The 22542-nt window shown below is 41.5% G+C and overlaps 3 protein-coding genes across 4 annotated transcripts; all 3 read right to left on the reverse strand.

Annotated features, from left to right (window-relative positions):
- Positions 1 to 414: 414 nt before the first annotated feature.
- LOC6565705 (uncharacterized protein DDB_G0283357) lies at positions 415 to 5131 on the reverse strand. The gene is made up of 5 exons (XM_032739004.1): positions 4610 to 5131; positions 3324 to 4276; positions 2374 to 3212; positions 2164 to 2277; positions 415 to 1723 (listed from the first exon to the last, which is right to left on the reverse strand). The coding sequence occupies exons 1-5, from the start codon at positions 5066 to 5068 to the stop codon at positions 657 to 659; spliced, it is 3432 nt and encodes a 1143-aa protein (XP_032594895.1). The 5' UTR covers positions 5069 to 5131; the 3' UTR covers positions 415 to 656.
- Positions 5132 to 5218: 87 nt separating this feature from the next.
- LOC116805645 (protein roadkill-like) lies at positions 5219 to 5755 on the reverse strand (the record flags this gene model as incomplete). Its single annotated transcript, XM_032738891.2, has 1 exon — positions 5219 to 5755. A coding segment is annotated over exon 1 (537 nt), but the record flags the coding sequence as incomplete, so codon positions are not given.
- A 3476-nt stretch (positions 5756 to 9231) lies between these two features.
- LOC6565706 (innexin inx1) lies at positions 9232 to 18854 on the reverse strand. 2 transcript variants are annotated; one of them, XM_001992278.3, is made up of 7 exons: positions 18744 to 18854; positions 18072 to 18425; positions 13762 to 14259; positions 12431 to 12538; positions 11083 to 11238; positions 10652 to 11004; positions 9232 to 10389 (listed from the first exon to the last, which is right to left on the reverse strand). In XM_001992278.3, exons 3-7 carry the CDS (start codon positions 14008 to 14010, stop codon positions 10167 to 10169), a joined length of 1089 nt encoding a protein of 362 aa, XP_001992314.1. In that variant the 5' UTR covers positions 14011 to 14259; positions 18072 to 18425; positions 18744 to 18854; the 3' UTR covers positions 9232 to 10166. The 2 variants fall into 2 exon arrangements, with proteins under 2 accessions (XP_001992314.1, XP_043072045.1); XM_043216110.1 differs by having other exon boundaries at positions 9652 to 10389; positions 18797 to 18854.
- Between the last annotated feature and the right edge of the window lie 3688 nt (positions 18855 to 22542).

Raw genomic sequence — 22542 nt, forward strand, 5'->3', positions numbered from 1 at the left:
AGAGACGAGAGATAGTGTGTGAGCAAGACAGACAGACACTGTGTTTACGAGTGTGTGTGTGTGTGTGTTTGTTTGTTGTGTGTGTGTGAAAGAGACAGACTGCATCATTCTCATACATCCTTATTATTTTTGTTTTTTTTTTTTGGATTTTTTTTTGTTTTGCCTTTTTCAATTATATAGAAACAACTACAAAATACAGTTATAAATACGTTTTACACATTGATTTAGTTTAAGATCACGTTAAGATCACGAGCGCGACAGAGATAGCAAATTACTATACATATAATTATACATATATATGTATATATATATATATTAAAAAAAAAAAAAAAACAGAATCTCGCAATATACACACAAATATATATATATATATATATATATATATATATATATATGCATATAAAGGATAAGTCGTGTAGGTGTGTGTGTGTTTGTGTGTGTAAATGTGTGTTTTGTTTATGGTTTGTGCGTCAAGAATTCGAACTTGTTGCTGGATCTGCTACTGCTGCTACTGTTGCTGCTGCTGCTGCTGCTGCTGCACCCGTTTGATGCATTTGCCCCCTTATATCCTTATATGTCAGCATAGGTGTACACCTTACATGGCCACATCGTCACATTGTCAGACGTCATCGTCTTCATCACACGCCGCTGACCACTCAATTGTAGATGAAGTTGGCGGCATCGCAAAGTGCATCGCTGTCATCATCGAATTTGCCATTCATGGCATAGTTGCTGGTGCCGCTGCCATAGACCCATTCCTTTTTAATGAAATCGCCATCGGTGGTGGATGATGAGGTATTATGCAGGCCACCCAGCGAACTGTGATCCAAACGAAAATCATCGTCATCATCCGGATAGAGCTGTACGGGTATGCTGTCGGGTATTGAATGCGACTCAAATAGATTACCATATGGCGGCAGCGAGTGATTGAGATCGACATGATGATCAACCAGATCGCTGTCAAAATTCGAGATGCGAAATTTGGAGCTGGGCGGCGATTGTGGTGAATGCGGCACAACTGAATCCTCAAACATGACCTCCTCCTTGATGAACATGTCGTTGGAATTGTCGCCGGAGCCCGATGAATAGAGATTCGGTTCGACTTTGATAATGGCCGCTGTGGCCAGGGACGGTGATGATTTCTCATCGTCATCATCATCATCAAAATGATTGTGATGGTGATGATGGCTTTGATGATTGTGGCTATTATGATTGTGGCTCTGGCTGTGGCTGTGGCTATGATTATGATTTTGATTCAGGTGCTGTTGTTGCTGCTGCTGCTGCTGCTGCTGCTGATGATGATGAGGATGATGTCCATTGGATACAGCGCGCAATTGAGCGCTTGTCTCGTCCTCATCATCATCGTCATCATCATCCTCGTCGTCCATATCAGCCAGATGTCGACGTCGGTGGTGGTTTCGGTGGTTGGTTCTCTGCTGCTGCTGCTGCTGCTGTTGTGGCTGCTGCTGATGATGTTGCGTTCCAGTCACAACACGCTGACTGCTACAGTTGCTCTGCTGCTGTTGTGGTTGTTGTTGCTGCTGCTGCTGCTGCTGCTGCTGCTGATGGTGATGATGATGACTTCGCGTACTGCGAATTATTGTGTAGCCACCCAGCGCCGCCGATGAGGCAATTGACATTGGCACACACGTCGCCTTGGACACCACCATGGTGGAGGAACATGATGTGGATGACGATGAGGGCGACTGCGCTGGCGAACCAACTGAAAAGCAAATCAAGCCAATCATTAGTGATATTGTCACATGTCACATGTACAATCGCATATTAAACTACCATATTTCTAATTTATATATATATATATATCTGGGCATAAGAATAACAACATCAACATCATAATGAAATACAAAATGATCTTTGATTGAGCTTTGACAATCGATAGATGACCTGTGACACTTCTATTCAACTTTGCTAGAATATTATGCGTTATCTTTGTTTACCCTATACAATATAAAATGATAAGGAAATATTTATTCCATACTTAATACGTGAAATTCATTCAGCTGGCTAAACAGACTCAGATGCTAACTTTAAAGATTTGATATTTTTTTAAATAATATTATTTAGCAAGTAAGTTGTGCGTAGGAGCAACACTTATTGTTAATTAACGTTGCAAGTCACTTGCCAGTTGCCACTTACACTTACCGCCCGTCTGCTGGACGACGCTGGCCAGCGCCGAGCTAAGCGTGCCCGTTGAGTGTATGATTGGCGTTTTGCGCAGCATCTGCTGTGCCAAATTGCTGGCCGAGGTAGCTGTTGCTGGCAGTGCAGAACTGCAACTGTTGCTGCTATTGCTGTTCGGATTGCTGCTGCTGTTGCTGCAGCTGTTGATGTTGGTGGTGGTGTTGTTGTTGCTATTAGTGCTGGTGTTGGTGGTGGTGGTGGTGCTGTTGTTGTTATTGTTGATGATGTGATGGCCATTGCTGGTGCCTGCACCGCTTTGTATGACCTGTGTGTGCAACACGCTCGAACAGTTGCTATTGCCATTACCAATTGACTGATCTGTCGTCGACGACGACGACGACGACTGCTGCTGCTGTTGCATGTAATTCTTAATGACAATGGAGCGCGCAGGCGTTCCAACTAAAAATTGTTGTTGTTGTTGTTGCTGCTGCGACTGTGATGAGCTGGCTGAGGAGGAGTGCGGCTGCTGCTGCTGTAGCGAGGCATTCGATGAAGACCCATTCGAGGAGTCTTCGCCGGTTAAGCGATTATTGGTCAAGTTATGAACAGCGCTCTCAGTCTCCTCATCGCTCACACCCGACTGATCGTCCATATCCATATCGTGCGGCAGCGGCAGCTGCAACTGTTGTTGTTGTTGTTGCTGCTGTTGCTGTTGCAGACTTGTGCCGGCTTGTTCCAGATCCGGTTCCAGTTTGACAATGGCTGTTGCTGGCGTGACAACAATGTTGCTATTGCTGCCGCTGCTATTGCTACTACTGCTGACGGCGACATTGCTGGCTGCGGTGGTTGTTGTAGTTGTGGCGGCGACGGCAACGGCAGCAGTGGCGGCCACAGCAGCGCCACCCTTGGGCTGATCCCGCAGATGCACCTGCATGTGCGTCTGCAGCGAGGACTGCGTATGCAGCTTCTTCTTGCACACCTTGCACTCAAACGGAAAGTCACCGGTGTGCGTACGTGCGTGTATCTTCAGATTGTAACGCTGTCCAAATCCTTTGCCGCACACATCGCATCTGCAGACGACAAACACACAGATAGAGAAAGAATGAAGAGAGAGAGACAGAGAGAGAGAGAGATATTGTGTGTGAATTAGAGTTGAAGAAGAAGTCTTGAAAGTTACTTACTTGTGCAGCTTAACGCCCGAGTGGAGCTTGGAGTGACCGCGCAACGAGGCGAGCGCACTGAACACCTTGCCGCATATCTCGCACGTGAGATTCACATTCTCGTTGTGTATCTTCTTGTGCACCTTGAAATATTCAAAGCTCATGAACTCCTTGTGGCACACCTCGCATTTGTATTTATGCCGCTCCGATTGCTGGCCCGTATGCACGCGCATATGCTTTATGAAATTGGGGCGAAAGCGTACGACACGCCCACATATCTGGCACTCGTAGGGCTTGCAGCGTAGACAATGCTTCTCATAGTTCTTCAACGATTTCAACACCATATTGCAGATGGCGCATTTCATGTTGTTCGCATGCCCGCTGCGATGGATGTCAAAGAGTTCCTTCGAATCGAATTTCTCCACACACTCCATGCACTGATAGCTGGTCGTCGATGATGCCACCACTGTGTTTGTGGTCGTCACTTGCTTAATGGACTGTTGTTGTTGTTGCTGCTGCTGTTGTTGTTGCTGTTGTTGTTGCTGCTGTTGTTGTTGTTGTGCTAATGCCAGCGCCGCCATTTGTTGATGCTGCTCGTTGCTGCTGGACGACGATGAAGCGGCAGCAACAGCTGCTTCCGATTCAACTCCAGCTCCGGCTCCAGTTGCAGCCGCAGCTGAAGCAGTTGTCTGCAAGATCAGCTGTGCAGTGGGTGCACCCGACTGCTGCACCACATTGAGCACCGTCATCGGACTGCGACTGATCACAGCCGCTGTGGGCATGCGGACATATGTGGCGCCCGCCAGGCTGCTCATTGTCGCATTGCTTATGTAGACGGGCCGACGTTGCAGCTGCACCAGTGCCGCCTCCGAAACGGGCACACTTAATGGGGCACGCGTTGTGGTGCTCACTATGCTGCCGGTGGGCAGCACCAGCTGCTGTGCCGCTGTCGCATAATCCATTTGCTGTTGTAGCTGAAAAACAACAAACCAGATTGAACATTCAGATTAACAATTTGTCGATTATAAAAACAATAATTGTTGCTCAACAGGAGGAGTTAGTAACCAACATAAAAATATATTGCGAGCATTTCAACAATTAGCTGAACATTGAAATAACATTTTTAAATTATGCTACTTGATGGGAACTGAATTTTTAATTAGGAGTACTTGTTGCATTCTTGGTGCATCTGAAGAAGGGTCGAATCTTGTCTGGCAAACATTTAATAAAATAAAATTTGATATCTTAAAGTAATTAAATGCCATTAGTAATGATTATTCTAGCTGCTTGTCTTATTTATTATATACCTCGAGTTGTTGCTGCTGTGCTGACTGTGACATTTGTCCATTCTCATCCCGCTGGTCCTCTTCATCTTCGGGCAGATCTTCCAGCTCAAGTTTGACCTGCGTGTGAAGATGTTGCTCTTGTTGCTGCTGCTGCTGTTGTGGCTGGTTATGATGAAGTTGCTGCTCCTGATGTTGATGATGATGTTGCTGCTGAAGATGATGCTGTTGCTGCTGCTGGTGATGATGCTGATGTTGCAAATGTGTCGCCGTTTCGGGCTCCTCATCAGCTTCGGCTGCCTGCGCCTCCTCTTCAATATCCTGGAGATTCTCATCGTTGAGCTCTGGATCTTCCTCCTCCTCCTCGTCGAGCTGTTCGTCGTCCACCTCTTGATTCTCCACCTTGATGTCGCTAATGTCCATTACGCCAGTGGTTGTGCCATTTTCTGATGTTTGTATTACAACGCGGCGGCCATTAACCATATGTTGTTGTGTATGCGGCTGATGTTGCTGTTGGGCGCGATGTTGCTGCAGCAACAGTTGCTGATGTTGATCCTCAACACTCAGGCTGTTGTTGTTGTTGTGATTATTATTATTATTATTATTGTTGTTGTTAATGTTATTATTATTATGGTTGATGTATGCGGAAGCGCTGTTTGTTGTTGTTGTCGTTATTGTTGCATTTGTTGTTGTCGGTGGGTGGTTGTCGAGCTTCGCTGCCGTTGCCATGTGGAGCTGCTGTTGCTGCTGCTGTTGCAGATGATGGTGATGATGATGACGATGATGGTGATGATGGTGATGATGCTGTTCGTCATCCTGCTCCATGGGAGCATCTTGTAGTATAAATTCGATTTGTTGCGATAATGCGCTATCATTGATGGCAATCAGTCCGTCCATATCTTTGGCGGCAACGTTGTTGTTGTGGTGTTGTGGTTGGTGTTGGTGCTGGTGGTTGTGGTTCACGGCGTTGTGGCTTGTTGCTGCCGATGCTATGCCGATGCTGCAGCTGCTATTGCTGCCGCTGTTGCTATTGCTGCCACTGTTGCTGCTACTGCCGGCAAATAGTGATGGCAGCCCGGTTGCGTTGGAGCTAATGCTGCTGCTACTGTTACTGTTGCTATTGCTGCTGCTGACGCTGGCTGCATTTAAAACGCTGCTGATGCTGGCCATCCTCATAACAATATCCAACAACAGCAACAATGCACAAACAACAGCAACAACAACAACAACGACGACGACGACAACATCAACGGCAAACAACAACAATAATCAAATCTTGAGTGGATGGTGGTGGGGGAGGGGGGATGGAAAGTGCGGAGGTGTTGGAGTGTTTTTGCGCTCTCTCTCTCTCGCTCTCTCTCTTCCTTCCCCTATCCACTTCTTATTCGCACACTCTCTCTCTCTCTCTTTCTCTCTTGTTGCTGTTGTATTTGTCTGTAGTTAGTGCACGTTACAGTGCTGCTTCTGCTTCTTCTTGCTTTTGTTTTTCTACCTCTACTTCTATTCTATGTTCACACTGTTGCTGTTGTTGTTGGCGTTTTTTTTTTGTTTTCTTTTTTTTTTTGTTATTTGTGTGTTATTATTATTATTTGTGTATATGTTTTTAATTCACTTATTATTCATCGCATCGGTCGGTCATGCGGTGCTTTTTGATGCTTTCCACGCGGTGGCGGCGGCTGCTGCGACGGCGACGCTTGTTGGCGCTTCTGCTGCTGCTGCGGCACATTCGCTGTCTTTCCACATTTTTTTTTAGCTGCCGTTGCTGCTGCGCCGCTGCGGCCAAATTAATGTCGAATTTTTTTTCGTCTTTTTCTTTTTTAGTTGTTCTTTCTCTTTTTATTTTTAGTTTTCAAATATTAATCTTTTGTTGTTTTGTTTGTTTGTTTGTTGTTGCTGTTGCTTGGGGTAAAGACAATGCAACTGCTATAGGAAGAAGAGCCACTAAAAGCGTTTATTGTTATTGTTATTATTATTATTGATTTCCTTTTTGAATTGTTGTTCATCAAGTGCAGCTGTGTAGTTGCTTCTGTTTTTATTTTATGCAATTTGTGCGAGTATTTTAAATTTACACATATCTATAAATATTTGTTCACATTTTGTTTTCGTATTTAATAAGTAAATGCGTTTTACAAATTCATTTGTTCCCTCTTCTCTGCTCATTTCTTCTTGCTCTCTCACTCACTCTGACACACACACACACACATATATATATATATATGAAGAGACAACAGGCGCACACATACAATGGCAAATACGCGCGCGTGAACAAAAACAAAAAAAATTAATTTTAGCTTTTCCACAAGTTTTTCACTTTTGTTCCATTTTCATTGATTCGATGATTCTGCTTTTATCTCGCACACATATTTTGACCTTTTTCCTTTTGCCTTTGCACGCTTTTCGCTCACTGGTGCTGCTACAATTGCTTCTTCTTCATTTGCTTGCGCCTTGTTCTTTAGCTTTGCTTTTAGTTTAGTTTAATGTGGCCTATTCCTTTGCGCCCTGTTCCCGTGTCGTTTTTCACACACCATTAAAACGTCAAACTTGAAAATTTTCGGTTATTTTTGGGTATGGAAATTTGTGTTCTTTTTATTGCTCAGCGTGATTTGCTTTTGCGACGCGACCGACGGCAAAGATTAGCGGCTGCGCTGCTTTCCTGCTGCTGTCAATTTGCTTTGCTCCCCCGCGAGCATTCTTTTTTTTTTTGTTTTACCGCTGCCGCTGCTGCTGCTGCTGCTGCTGCCCTACACTCATACAAAGAGAGCCGTTTTCAATCTTACGTTTTTGTTGCTGTTCTTAATTTTCGACCACACGCTTTCACACTCACATTCGTTCGTGTGCGGCACACAGGGTTGCACACAGCGACAACAACAGTAACAGTGTTGCCAAACGTTCGCCGGCCGGTGTTGCGCAGCGCTCACTTTGCGGAAATTTAAATCAACAAATTTCAACACAGCACAATTAACATTTTTCATATTTGCGAATTTATGCAAAGAATTAAAAAAATAAAAATAAATAAATAAAATCTCTCATTAGATTGGCAACTATAGGAAATGGCAACACTGAAGTGTTTTTTTTGCCTGTTCTATTCTATGCTTCTACTACTTTTCGTTGCCTGTTCTCTTTTGGCTTACACTTATACGTCTTTGCGCACACAGTCACACACACACACGCACACACCCACACATACGGAGGCGAACAGAAATTTATAAAGGACAGCGCGCTTGGAGCTCAAGTTTTGGCCACAGTGTCGCTCTTTGACTTTTTGCGCTCCAAAAATATAGATATTTTGTAAGCCAAAAAAAAAAAAATGTTACTAAACTATAATAATAATTGCTCAAATTGGGTGCGTTTTTCTAAATTCTTTAAGAATTTTATTTAATAAAATGTTGATTTTGGCAATGTTTTTTTTTTTTTTTGGCCTGAGGCGCCACTATGCAGCGTCACAAGAGTCAGAGTCGCAGAAGCACCAAACGCGCAGCAGTGGGCGACAGACAGAAAGAGAGAGGGAGAAGAAGAGCGAGACGGAGATAGAGAGAGAGTAAGAGAGCGGAAAGTAAGTGGAGCGCAGAGCCGTTTAATTTGGACAGTTTTTGAATTACGGCGCCGCTGCTACTGCTTCTGCTGCTTGTTATTTCAGCTTAACACTCCAAGAGCAGCAGCAACAACAAAATCAACACACATCACCTTCGTTCGACCGAGTCATTTTTTAGAGGGTGGTCGAGGGTGCTGTTGCCTTTATTGCCAGGGGGTGGTGGTTGTTGTTGGTGCTGCTACTGCTATGTTTTTGCTGTTGTTGTTAAGTTACGTCTGGGGCGGGGGCATTGGGGGTTGAATTTTGTGGCAGCAGCCGTCGCTGAATTTTACTCACACACACAGAGTGCTTGCAAGGGCGCAAATTAACGCAATATAAAAACAAATGAGAAATCAAATCAAAAATTGCGGTGCTCCGTGTTTACATATAACGGCGTCTGCTTTAACTATGGATAACTGACCCCCCTACCCCCACCGCACTGTCTTTCGACAGGTCAAATCTCGCACATTCGTGTTATGTTTATATATTTCCCATCTTTTGCGCGTTTATTTTGGCACTGTGCAGGAGATTTTTGCTGCGTTTTCAATTGCTTTTGGCACCTACACAAACACAAAAACAAACTCAGTCTAAACTGAGACTTAGCGTTATTTTCTGTTAGTTGAGTTGATGTTGTTTTGGTTTACGTTGATTCTCTTACACTTGCACTTACACTTAACATCACATTTTTATCACTTATTTTGATTGGGTTCGGGGTTCTTAATCGTGTTTTGCAACAAATTGCTGCATTAGTTTTGTGTGTTACGCAGTTTAGGTTAACGTTGCGCGTCGTGAGTTTACGTTACTCGTTTTGGGCTAACATTGCGCATTTTGCGCTGCACGCGCGTGTTGCCCTTACGTTACCCACTAAACGACGCTTCGTTCAGTGAGCACAGCGACTCACTTAACGAACAATTGTTCGCACATTTAACGACCAAGCATTTTCAAATATATTTTTTTTTAACATGCAAAAGTTTCACACGGCTGGAAAAGCAAACATGTATCATAAATGTTTGATAAATGATGATTTTTTATTGGTCTTACGAGGAGCATTTAAAACAAATTGATTTTCGCCAGTTAAAAGTATATAGTTTATTGTATACGTATTGTATATATGTTTATATTTCTCTTTTATCAAAAAAAAAAACTTGCAATTTTCGCCTAAAACTACACAATAAACTTAACATTTAATTATCTCTGCCATCGATAAGAAACAGCTCCAAAATGAAAATGTTCCAGAAAAACGCTTTCAGGCTACGAATTATATATAATATTATAATCTTGCGATTTATTATTTATTTATGAAAGACTCAAAAGCAATATTTATATGTTTATTATGTCATTATGCGTTGCTATTGTTGTAATTGTTGGTCTGTTTTTTATGCTGGCAGTTGCAAGTTGCGATTAATTTCATAAATATAAAATTTTTAGAATTTTTTGGGCCGTAAATGTTGTTGTTGATTTCTTTTTAGGACTATATAAATACATGCTAAGTTTTAAATTAATTTTAAAAGTAAGAAAAAAAATAAAAAAATATTTTTTGCTTCGTTTTGTTGGTCAAATGAAAAACTGATAAAAATTTCAGTTTCAACAGTTTTTTTTTCTCTATTTTTTCTTTCTTTTTTTTTGTTTATGCCATGCGATTCGAAACTAGAATAGAGTTGTGATCATTGATTAAGAGTTTCTCAGTTTTCGAATTTATGGGGGCTTGGACAGGTGGAATTTGGGTTTGGGTTGAGGAATGAGCATTAGTAGAGTGCCTAATGCCATGTCTTTTTCAGTTTTCATTGTCTTTTTTCGTTCAGTGTGGTGGTTTTCAACTAATTTGTCATGATTTGTGCTAAATAGTAGTAATAATAATAATAATTATGAATATAATCCAGAGGGTCTCTCACTCTTCATCGCTCTCTTTCTCTTTCCCTCTCTCTCTCTCTCTCTCCCTCTCTCTCCCGTTCTCTCTCTCTCCCTTTCTCTCTCTCTCTCTCTCTCTCTGTGTCTGTGTCTCGTCGTTGATCACTTGGCGTGATCGTTCTTCGAGGGTTCCACCTGTTTGGCAAACTCGGTCATCACATCCTTGTAGATGACCGGATCGAGATTGCGTCCGAGCATATAGATGAGCCACCAGTCGCCAATGTCCAGGCGATTGGAGAGCTTACGACAGGTCTCAATGGATATCGTGCGATTGCGCGAATTCAGCAGACGCGGCCGGAATTTGGGCATGAAGATGATGCAAGCGCTGCAGGCAAATCACAAATATTAGTAATTATATAAAAATAATAATTAATATTTCTATTAACAGCTATCAATGTAAGCAGTAAGTAGTAAGCAGTCAGCTGTTAGCAATTATGCATTTGACTCAACTGCTTAACAAGCTGTGCAAGATTTGTATGCAAGCAGTGTACAGCATACGCACAGCGTTACTCAACACTGACACAGCGCACGTTGAACTGCTTGCCAAGCGAGACGAAATTTGAAACAATATTTGAAATGTAGCTAACCGGTATATCATCAGTCCGAGGAGCAGCACAAGCAATATCCAGTACCAGAACCAAATGAACACATACGTCTTCTCATTCACAATGTTGAGCGGCAATATGCAGAGGGAGTCGTGCGTCTGCAGTGAGCCGCCAGCACCGTATTTGTGGAAGATGCATTTGGTGACGCGCGGAAATACGTAGACCATCGGATCGACACGCTGCTCCTGCGGCACATCCGACAGTCCCATTATGTTCGTGCCATACGATAAGAACTCGCCATCGAAGAACCGATTCATCAGATACATCTGCACCACAATATTGACACAGCAGAGCACCTCGCACGCCCAATAGCGTATGGCATACAATTTATGGCGCTGAAATTATATGATTCAATTTGTATTCAATTATAGACACTTCGATAGATGCCAGTTAGTATTTTGTTTTCGGTTTACCTTCACATGCTTAATGAGATAGTCGAGCAGAGCATCTCGCTTCGCCTCCTTCTCCTCGAGTGTGCAGATCGTTATGTTCAGACCCATGACAATCATGCGCATCAAACCGCCCTCGAATTTGTTCCACAGAAACTTGGGCGTATAACAGGCCATGGCCTATAAAATAAAGAATGACAATCGAAAAGAATTCGATTACATCAAGTTCAAATTAATATAATAAGAATGCTAAAATAACCTCAGTTTATTGAAACTGCTTAGAAAAAAATTTCAAAATGGATTTCATAATTATCGTTTAAAACTTTCAATAAGCAAATCTAAAGCTAGTTCAGCAAACTAAATATATTCTATATAATTTAAATAGTTGCAATTTTGGCATATAAATCATTATTAAAATAATAATTGTTAATCATTTTCGACAATATTTTGCATATTTGTTATTATTTAACTATGTCAATTTCCAGTGGTTTATAAAAATAGTATTATTCAACTATTTTCAGGGAAAAACCTACTCATCAACAAACTAGAGAATGCTTTTACTCAGAGATTTACGCTTGGTAGACTAAGGGAGGTTTTACTGTACATTTCATTCCATACATGAATAATTTAAGATTAGCCAAGTCAATTTCAAAACTAAAAACACAACAAAAATTAGACGCACGACTCTTAAATCGAGTACTGGACACTCCAGGCAGGTTGCACTGTACTTGCACAGCTTACAAATAGCAAACTTGAATTTCGAAATTTAACTTGTAAATTTGGAGATTTTGAAGCATTTCAAGAATTTTGACATGCGTCAAATGCGTTTCATTGTTGTTTCTATTGTTGTTGTTGTTGTTGTTTGTGTCAGTTAGCAACTCATTAATCCATATGAATTCCACTATCTGTCAGGTATTTCGCAAGTTGTTGTTGTTTTTGCTTTTAGTGTTTAGCAACTGTCGCTTTGCTTGATTGTTTGCGTTGCGTTGCGCAACAGGCGCGCAATCAATGCTTGATTGAGCATGCTTGGCAATACAATGACCTCTCTCCCTCTCTCTCTCTCTCTATCTCTCTCTCTCTCACTCTCCCGAAAACAATCATCGCTGGCTGCTATTATCCGGCACGCCTCCCTCGCCCCCCATCCCCTGCTCACTCAGACTTTCGCACGCATTCAATTAAACTTGATTGAAGTACAGCTTTCGGTATGTGCTGGCAATTGATTCGACGAGCACGAAAACGAACACGAAAACGAAGACGAAAACGAAGGCAAACCCGAACACAATCGTAAGCAAATCAACGACATAAAGAGCGGGGGAGGGTGAGGGGGGGGGAGAGAGAAGAAGAAAGCTTTGACAGCTAGTTTACCGCTTACCTGAAAGAAGAGCACAAAGCAAACCCATTGATAGTAGGTGTAGTACTTTCTGGCATCCTTGTCATTAAAATCATTGGCAACGCCAGGATGTGCCACCTCGCGACCGACCTGTTCAAATTGAAGAAAATATTATTGGGGCTTTTATTCAATTTCATTTATACATAAAAATAGATAACTGCAATTTATGTGTTATATTATTGGAAAATAGAAGACTAACTTGAATATTGCTTGGATTGCATTCACAATCTATGTGACAAATATCTCAGCTTAACTTGGGACACTTGATCCTTGAGAACTCAACTCATTTTTTTGTTTGTTATGAGCTACAATGGCATACGAACAAAAAATACCCGTAGATCTTTTGTATAGAGCTTTTGTGCCTATCTCCTTCGAATGGTATTCAGGTTGAACGCAGGATGAGGGCAGTCTCTGCACAGGTATCCTCATTTCCTGCCTCTGCTGTTGAAATATGAGATTCGCTGTCTACATTCCCCGCAGGGTATTCAATTTTTGTGTCGCTGTTAATCGCTTTTCATGCTCCTTAACTCTGATTTTGTATTTTCGGGTCACACGCACAGCAACAACAACAAGAACAACAACAGCGACCGACTACGCCCCGTTTATAATTGCCTTATAGCCGCACAGTATAAATATGCGCATATTTATGAGAGTCGGCTTTGCTCGGGTCTACAGCATGTATTACATATCTCATCCGAGTGAGCCAACAATGGACGTGATCAGCCTACGTGAGCACAGTACATATGACAAGACAAGACGGACGGGCAGACAGACAGACAGACAGACAGACGGACGGACGGACAGACAGACGGGCAGGAGACAGTAGCTGTCCATGGGGAGACTTATAGTTGATCTGCTACGAAGATGCTGCATCGGTTGCAAGTCATTGATTTGTTGTTGTTGTTGTTGTGCTGCGTCTAAATGTTTGGAGACTTGTGTAGAGTTGCGACGCTGAGTACATTTAATTTCTAAACAAAAAAGGATTTTGGAGACTTGTGTAGACTTTGTAGAGTTGCTGTTACAGAAGTTTTTGCATTTATACGCAGTGGTTGGGAGACTTGTGCAGACTTTGTGGCGTCGCTTCGACTGATAACATGTGTAGACTTGCAGAGTTGTTTCTTTTGGAAAACTGTGTAGAGTTGTGCATTTCCCCGTGCATATTAATACTAAACACGAAGTTTGGTGCATTTGGAGACTTGTGGAGAGCTTAAAAAGTCTACAAATGAAATATATTCAAGCCATACACTGCATATAAGAAGTTGATCCATTTTGGAGACTTGTTTGAGAGTTGGTAATGGGCTGTGGAGACTTACCTGACGGTTGAACGCATCCGGCATGGTGAACGTACTGTGTATCCAGCAGAAGGTATTCACCACATGCGGCGGAATGCCGTTCACAATGCAGCTGATCGGCTGGCCCACGTACTGTGTGGCCGTGATGATCAGGCTGCAGGTGAGCAGCAGTACCGTTGTGAAGGAGTTGTGCAGACGGAAGACGGCATTGTCCGTCTGGATGTCCTGCCACTTTAGGTAGCTCTTTAGGCTACCCAATAGCTTATACATCTTGGCACAGTTGAAGCGGGATCTGGTACAGAACTAGTTGCAGGACACAAGGGACAAACCCCTATTGTGGCGTAGTGTTTTTAATTAATATTTGTTAACAGCAGTGGTCAACGTGTTGGCAGTGTTGTAAAATTCCGGATTTTGTTTGCTTTCTTCTTTATCTTTTTTAATTTACGGTTCGCATTCTTTTGACTTCGTCATTAATAACAAATGTTGTTCCTCTTGTTGCGATACATATCAATATCAATACTGCAAATAGATCGAAGAACACAGGGGGGGTTATAATAAGTTGATAAGTAATGCTATTGATATGGTAATATACGATTGCAGAACGGAGAGAAGTCAACACGATTTTCCAATTTACCAATATTGATCGATCTAACGGTACAAACAGAAGCTTAAATTAAAATCAATGTAAAATTTTAAGGTCACACAAACGGCAATCGGCGATCGGCAATCGGCAATCGGCAATCGCCAGAGCAATCTTAATGAGCAGTATCTGTGTGGAAATAGTTCTCCAGTATCTGCACATATAACGCCTCTGCTATTTGTGTATCAATTGAGATCGTCGGTACATTTGGTTGATTGGAAAACGTGTCCAGTGCCTGATTGAAGTCGACCGAAAAAAAAGCTGCGCACATTTTTTGCTTTTATTGTTTGTTTTTTTTTTGTTTTTTTTTTGTCAACTTTGTGTTGTTTGCCCGAGCGCTATCTGAAGACAAACACGAGACTCTAACGACTCTGACTTGGGCTACGTTAAATTACCGTGTACCGGAGGGTGGGTAACAGAGGGGTGTGGGGGGTGGTGGAGAATGTGGGGGTAGTATTTGCTTTTGTGTGTATGATTGAGCAAGAATATAAATCAACTAATAGAATCTGCAGACAGCTTCAATTTCAATTAAAGGCAAATGCGCTGCACTGAGCGAAATTGATGCGCCATCATTTAAATTTAAATATCCAATTGGCATTTGCTCCACTTGCAAATGCCATAGCTTCGTGCTCAATCCATACCATCTCCCCCCATCCCCCAGCGCAGTAGGTTGAATGCACTCGCTCGATGCCAGCGATCTTTATACATTTGACCCGGGGGGGACACCAATTAAGTACCTCCCCCCCTCCGCCCTATTCATATTACAATCAGTTGTTCAACACATTTTTGTTGTTGCTTTAACTTTTGGTGGCATCTGTTGATGTGGTAACAATTCCTACTTAGTCCCGTTTAGATCTGTTAGATTTGTCTTTCTAGTCTTGGAATTTCTCAGTAAATAAAAAGGTTCGTCTGTAAGGCAGATGAAGACTTATATTAATATATATTAGATTTATTCGGAAAGTTGCTAAAGCTATGTAAAAGCTCTAAGTGGATAATCCGATATCGAAAACCGTTTAAGGCTGTTGCCTACTTTTACTCCTCTTCAAGTCGCCCCATTTCTAAATCCTCCTCCCCTAGTCACTCTCTCTTTCTGTCGTGTTAAGCAGCCCACTGGCCTCCTATAGTGTTGTAGGCAGCACCTCAAGCACCACCCTACCCGCCAACTGTTGCACCCTCTAATCCAATGTTTTCCTGTTTATTCCACACGCTTCGCTGGCTACGATGAAGGCAACTAAACTGCAGCCGCAACAATTAGCGGCCGCAACAAACAGCAGGCGAACAATGACCGCCACACTGCCCCACACCTCCATCCATCCACCTCCCCTCGCCACACCCCTCCCACACACACACACACACGCTTTTTTCATTGCCAAGGCCATTTGCAAAGCGTTGTTGTTTTTGTTTTTCTTTTCTTTTTGAGCGTCAAAGCAAAAGTTACGTGCAAAAAAAAATACAAATTTCTATGCACAAATTGAGAAGTGTTTGGGGCAGCAACAGGAGGAGGGACGGGGGGAAGTGCTAAGTGTGGGGCAGGAGGGGAGGGAGATCATGGTAGTGCAGGTGTCGCATTGCAAAGGTCGACAATCAGTCAGAGCGCAAACAAATGTATTAAATGCCTTTTACGTGCCTGCTCAGATACCCTGCAAAGATGCAAATGCTCAAATGGGATATGCTTGACTAGCAGGCAAGTACTGCGTCAAAAGAAGAGAAAAGAAAACAATTAAAATAAAGAATATTGTGATAAAGATACTTGCAAAATGTTGCATACTTCAACGTAAATGTTTCATTTACAGGGCAGCAGGCAGTTGATCATGTTTGTTGTTGCGTGCTTTGCGTCGCTCTTTGTGAGTTTGCTTGTTGTTGTTGTTGTTGGCAATTAGAATTTGTACACAGCTTTATACGTTTAACCTTAACACGAATACAGTCAGACTTGAGTCAGTAAGATGAGCCCACAGATAAGCAAATAGACAGACAGACGGACGGACAGGCAAACACTTAGTGAGTTAGTCAGTCAGTCGGCTGTGACGTCACAAATGCATTTGCTTAATTGCATTGTCAAATGCAATTGTTTTATTAGCTTCGTTGGTAAGCAGCTGCTGCTGCTGCTGCTGACTAAGCGGAAGTTCTTCCTCTTGCCTCTCTCTAACATTCCCTTAACATAACTCCCTCTCTCCTCTCTCTCTCTCTCCCATACTCTCTGTCTGTCTGCGTCTCTTTTTGTTTGGCTACCTTCTACGACTCTGCGCTGCCAGCTGGCACCAACTTTAATTAGAAATAGCGAGGGTAGTTGTGAACGTTGCCAGTTATTAGCAGCTCATCCTAATGCATGTTGCGGACAATATTTCATTATTTATTTTATTTCATTGAATTTAACATTGACTATTCACACTTAACGGCTTAAGCAGTTGGAAGAACACAGTTTGTGTTGTAACTTTTCTTCATTTCAAAAATGGCAAATATGTCGCTCATAAAAATGTAAGTTTTTCTATAGGAACAATAATATTTAGTGTATATATTGTAAGGAGTCCTGCCTTGAACAGCCCTCTCTCTTTTGGTTCCTGGTCCGTAAAAACCGCACAAATGTGGTGTGCACATAATCAGAATAGGTACTAAGGGAGACAGACCGCTAAGAGAAACCGGGATACGAGTGAACAAAAAAAAAAAAAGAACAGAAAAAAGAAAGAAAAAAAAAGAAAACAATGCGTCGCTTCTGTACACTTTCAATTGACCATTTCCGTTGCTATCAGGGGGAGGGGGAGGAAAAGGGTGGGAGGAGCTGGTTAAGCCAGCAGCGGAATTCGGTATGCGGTACAAATGAGAAACATCTTGTAGACAGAGCAACTACAGATCATAGTAAAGATGCCGCCCATTGTCGACTTAGAGTGTCTGTGTGAGAGAGAGAGAGAGAGAGAGAGAGAGAGAGACGAAGACAGTGGGAAGATTATTAAACGTAGATCATGAGTTTTTAAAATGATGCATTGCAACATTGGCAGCATGACAAAATGGTTAATGAATAGTATATAAAAAGAAAACACATGATGGAAAACTTGGGAGTTTGAGACGGAAACCGTAGGAGAAGAAAATAACCAACAAAGAATCACTTGCAAGGGGTCTAAAAAGAAGTAGAGAAAAATACAGATGAAGATAAATATGAGAATAATTATGAGCAAAACTAAATGCCACAAAGGATACAGTTAAAGCAAAGCATTGACTATTGCCCGGCAAGCTGAGTGATTGAGTTGAATTGATGTCTCTATTAGCCGTGATTGAAATCTATTCACAGATTCTTGCTAAAAGTAAATACAAATAGTGCAATTGTCGAATGTTTTTATGAGAATACTTTGCGATTTTCGAGTTTCGGCTGTATTTGTCGTATGATAAATAGGTGAAATAAATTAAGTAAATAAAATCACGATTCGATTCGATTTTGATTGACGACATCAAATAAAAGCAAATCAAGTTGTGCTCACGATCTCTGCTGCACTTATTCCAATTGGCATTGGCACTGTTAAAAATAACAGCAGCTTTGGCAGCAAATTAGAAATGTTAAGCTGTGATTCCACTTGGTCCCACCGATAAGCTCGTCCTATCTTTTAATCTCTCTCTCTCTCTCTCGCTCTCTGGCTGACGCTGTGACACTCAATTAGAGTGTTTTACATGCTGTTAATTATGAAACAGAAATGTGACTTACGCGAAATACCGAAATCCCTTGCGTTGGTCTCTTCTCTCTCACACTCTCTCTCTCTCTTTGTTGTTGTTGGATGTTCGTGTCACAGTAGCAGCAGCAACAGCAGCTGAAGCTGAACTTTCATTGCTGCAAATCAGCTGCCAGGTGTGTGTTGTTGTCTCTGTTGTTGTTATTGTTGCTGTTCTGCTTATCGAATTTGCATAAGCAGCAGCGGCGCATACACACGCACACACATGCGTCACCACACAGACACAGGGTAACAGAACAGGTTCTGTTAAAAAGGGCTGCTGTGCGCGGTTTTGTTATTGTCTGCTTAATGCTTTGCTTTTATTGTAGAAGTTTGTTGTTCTTTTTATACTTTTATTTCATTAGTTTTTCATTTTTTATAAAAACAAAAGAACATAAATGTTACTGTTTTGTATCGTTGTCGTTTTGTTTTTCGGTTTTGTTGCTGTTGCGTGAAACGCGCGCGCGTCGACGTTGCAGTCGCTGCAGCCAAACACGCGCAACTAAAACCCAAAATCAAAAAAATACCAAATGCCGCGCAACTAAAACAAATAACACGCGTTCAATCTGTGTGTATCTCAATCTTCAACTGTCACCGCGAGCAGCACACATATAAAAAGATCAAAAAACATATATATATATATATTTTTTTTTTTTATAAATACATACATAAATATATGTTAAATCGGGCAAAAAAGAACGTAAAACAGAATTAAAAATACAATTTTTGTTTTTGAGCTCGCTTTGTGCGCTGTGCGCTCCGTCCGGAATGGCTTTTGTAGTGAGCAGAGCCCAGCGCACGCTGCTGTCGCCGTCGACTGCCTCCGCTTGGATTTCGTCGTTTCGTTTCGTTTCGTTTTCGTTGTTGCTGTAAAACTACACACACACACACGCTCGCGCGCTATGCTCGCTGTTGCGCTCAAAACTCAATGCTCAACTTTTTCAACAGCAATTCAACTCGGCTTCAAGCCGCTCTCTCTCTCTCTCGGTCTCTGGCTCTCGGTCTCATGTGTAGCACACTCACACATGTACAGCGTGCGTGCGCGTCTTTGCGCCTTTGCGTGTATATGTGTGTGCGTGTGTGTGTGCATGCGTTCTCCGACGCTGCAGATGATGTTCGAGTCGTTTTACAGAGGCGCGCGCGCTCTTTGAGTGTATTGCGTGCTCACGCTGCTGCTGCGCTTTTCGGCTCCAGCCAGCAATTGATGTATGTATGTATGTACACACACACAAACATACATAAATACATGTGTATGTATTTTTTTTATTTAAACGAATTAAGCTCTGTATTAAACTGATCGCACACCAAGTATACAAATTGGAGCAGCAATTGTAATACCACACACACACACACACACATTGAAATACATAAAATATTGAGCACAATTTGAGCGCAGTTCCAAACTCTGTCGAACCCGCGTATTTCATTAAAGTTTCGTTCTTTTACTTCAGCTTTGTCGTCTTGGGAATTTGTTGTTGTTGTTGTTGTTTTTTTTTTGACTACTTGACTTCTTTTCGTGCTTGACTGCGGTTTGAGGAGGGCGAGGGTTGCTGTTGGTAAGGCTACATCAAACCATACATACATACATGCATACATCCACACATACAAACGTACACTTTTAATATTTTTTTTATACATTTTGTTAATGTTTCGAATTTCATGATGTTTTCTTGTTGTTGCGTTGCTTTTTCTTCGCTTTCCTGTCTTCAACTTCAAGTCACGCCAATATGGTAACATTTTGAAAGGTAAGGTTTTTTTTTTATTGTTATTGTCCAAGCTTTTTTTGTTACCTTTATTTTTTGGGTTTGAAGAAGAAAAACTGGAAATTTAAATGGTGTTGAATTTAATTATTCGGCATTTTTTAATCGTTTTTAGAGCAACGCTAGGCAACTTGAAAATGCCCTTTAGATGATTGAAAGTCGAATCTTAACTGAGAATACGTCCACTTAAAAGCACCTATAATATATATAAATGTATAATTAATTCTAGCTTAATAAGATTTTGAATGGGAACGAGACAAGCACGTTCTAATATCTTAGACTCTTTTCTTGATCTGATTAAATTACTATTGATATTGATTTGCATACTCGTTTCTGTTTCGAGTACGTATAAATTGTAATTTATGATGTTTGCCAACACTGTAAGTTGAGCTGGTAGTGCAACAATATACAACAATATGTCAAGCATTGCCCGGCAATGTGATACGATACACGATTCGTGCTCGGATTGACACTATCTGTGGTCGACTGGGGGCAATGCGATGTGCCCTGCCTGGCATAACATGGACACGTACCAGGCTGGTGCTTCATTTAGCCAGCCAGTTCATCAGTCATTCAATATGTCTGCGATCGAATTACAGTTAGGTTAGGGTAGCCACAGTTGTGGGGCAGTTGAAGTACACGATTTAAACCGCATTTACGGCCCAAAACTGCGCGTGTGCAACGTAACGTAATTTATAAGGTTTTTATGTTGGTGTGTATGTATGTATGTATGTATGTATGTACATGTACCCTCCAAGGTCTCCAACCCTTTGCCCCACATGTGGTCATATCATGCGGCGCGCTCGTGGAATTCATTTTTTTTCTTCTATATATATGACTGCTACAGTGGCGCGTACGCTGGTAGGAGCAGGGAGGGCAGCTCCAGCCTCCTTCCGCCCCTTCATCTCAACTGTATATAGTAAAAAAAGAAGAAAAGAAGTTTACGATAGTCCCCCCTTTATGAACAGCTGTGTACGCCCCTGCTTTATACCCAGTAAATATGTATGAAATGGATGTAGTAAACGTGTGCATAAAAAGATAGCATTCTCAGATCTATTAAGATATACCGTTAGTCTTAAATTAGTCCCTATTGCATCTGACCAAAAATCTCTGTTTTACTTGATTGATGAAAATGTTTGAGTTTTGTTCTCCTATCGGACAACATTGAAATCTAATCAATTTTTAAATTTTAATTAGTTCTTTGGGATTATTAGATTTGGTATGTGAAGCTCACTTACTTAATAGATGAATTGGTAAATACAGCTATGTAATGGGTATCTAATGGTCTGCCACTTTTGTAATTAGTATCAACTATTCTCGGTTTCTTCTGCTTCTACTGCCTGATCGTGGTCTTTGTAACAAAACTGAAACACTTTCGAAAAGCTGAAATAATTCAAGTGCGTTGTCATTACGATCTTGAGCCTGACTTTTGTACCTGCCCACACACATACATATATATATATATATATATATACATATATATATATATCTGCCTTTCACTCTGGCTGCGTTTGTCTGTCTGTCTCACGTTCGGCTGTTAGCCGATAAACATTTCGATAGCTGGCTTTGTGGGTGCTTGGAACCGTACGTGACATTGATTTATGAGTGTGTGTGTGGTTGTGTGTGTGTGAGTGCGTGTCTTTTAGACAGCTTGCATTCTTTACGATTTGGGCCAGTTGTAAATATGTCAATATTGAGCCGGGAATGGGTTTTTATCACACAACAAACATGTATCGCATGCTTCCATCTCTAAGTTAAATTTCACTCAATGCTTTCTCACTCGGCGCTCTCTCTTTCGGTGTATCTCACTCGTTGTGGCATGCAGCTGCTACGCCATGTTCCTGTGTTGCAGCTTCCTTTTATGGCTGCTTCGTTGCTGCTTCAACGTGCAACGTACGTGGGCTGAGGGGCGTAGGCAATGCGACGCGACAACAGCTTCCTTTTTTTTTGTCTCTCTCTGTCTCTCTGTCCTCTGTCCGCTGTCTGTGTGGCTGTGTGTTTGTGGCAACCAAAGAGACGCGACGCGACGCGACGTGGCATGTGCCGAAATGTTCTCCTCTTTTTCAATCATGCACCAAATGTGTTGATCAAAATTCACATTTCAAATATGAACAACTACGTAAAGCATCTCTAATTTCAAAACAGTAACATATATAGATATATATATATATATAGATATATATATATGTACATGTATGTTTATCCCAACAGTTGGTTATATAAGTATGTGTACGTGTCTACATGTACTGCTAGCAGACACTGTACTCGACAATTGCCTTGCAGCATCTCTTCTAAAATTGAAGATCTCCTGTGAAGTTGGCTATCGTTTTTTTGGTCACGTAGGCAATTTTCTTGAACTCTAGACGAATTCGACTATAGATATGAGTACAGATATTATATGCTAAATATATCATGCTATACTATTTATTTATGCTTAGGTCTAACCACCACCAGATGTGACTCTAATTCTCGAATTGTTCACCGTTTTGACTTCAGGAGTTTCCACGACGAGATTTGAACTAAGGCTAATAATAACATTAATAATATGACTTGAAGAATATATAGTTTTAATACTCATTTCAGAATGTTCACATAGTGAATAAAAAATCATATTAGATAGTTCCATTGAACCCCCATCAACACCTTAAAACATTGATTTTATTTTGGAATTTTCAGAGTATTTAAATAATGTTACAATGTATAATGT

The sequence above is a fragment of the Drosophila grimshawi genome, unplaced genomic scaffold, assembly GCF_018153295.1.
Source record: "Drosophila grimshawi isolate 15287-2541.00 unplaced genomic scaffold, ASM1815329v1 contig_848, whole genome shotgun sequence".
Taxonomy (NCBI): Eukaryota; Metazoa; Arthropoda; class Insecta; order Diptera; family Drosophilidae; genus Drosophila; species Drosophila grimshawi.

Coding starts and splice junctions, on each gene's coding strand:
- LOC6565705 (XM_032739004.1), bottom strand. CDS start 5,068: ATGGTTAATGGCCGCCGCGTTGTAATACAAACATCAGAAAATGGCACA. Junction 4,277..4,609: donor CACAGCAGCAACAACTCGAG/GTATATAATAAA, acceptor GTTGTTTTTCAG/CTACAACAGCAAATGGATTA. Junction 2,278..2,373: donor CACCAACACCAGCACTAATA/GCAACAACAACA, acceptor CTGCACTGCCAG/CAACAGCTACCTCGGCCAGC.
- LOC6565706 (XM_001992278.3), bottom strand. CDS start 14,010: ATGTATAAGCTATTGGGTAGCCTAAAGAGCTACCTAAAGTGGCAGGAC. Junction 11,239..12,430: donor GCTTTGTGCTCTTCTTTCAG/GTAAGCGGTAAA, acceptor TTTATTTTATAG/GCCATGGCCTGTTATACGCC. Junction 11,005..11,082: donor ATCTCATTAAGCATGTGAAG/GTAAACCGAAAA, acceptor ATATAATTTCAG/CGCCATAAATTGTATGCCAT.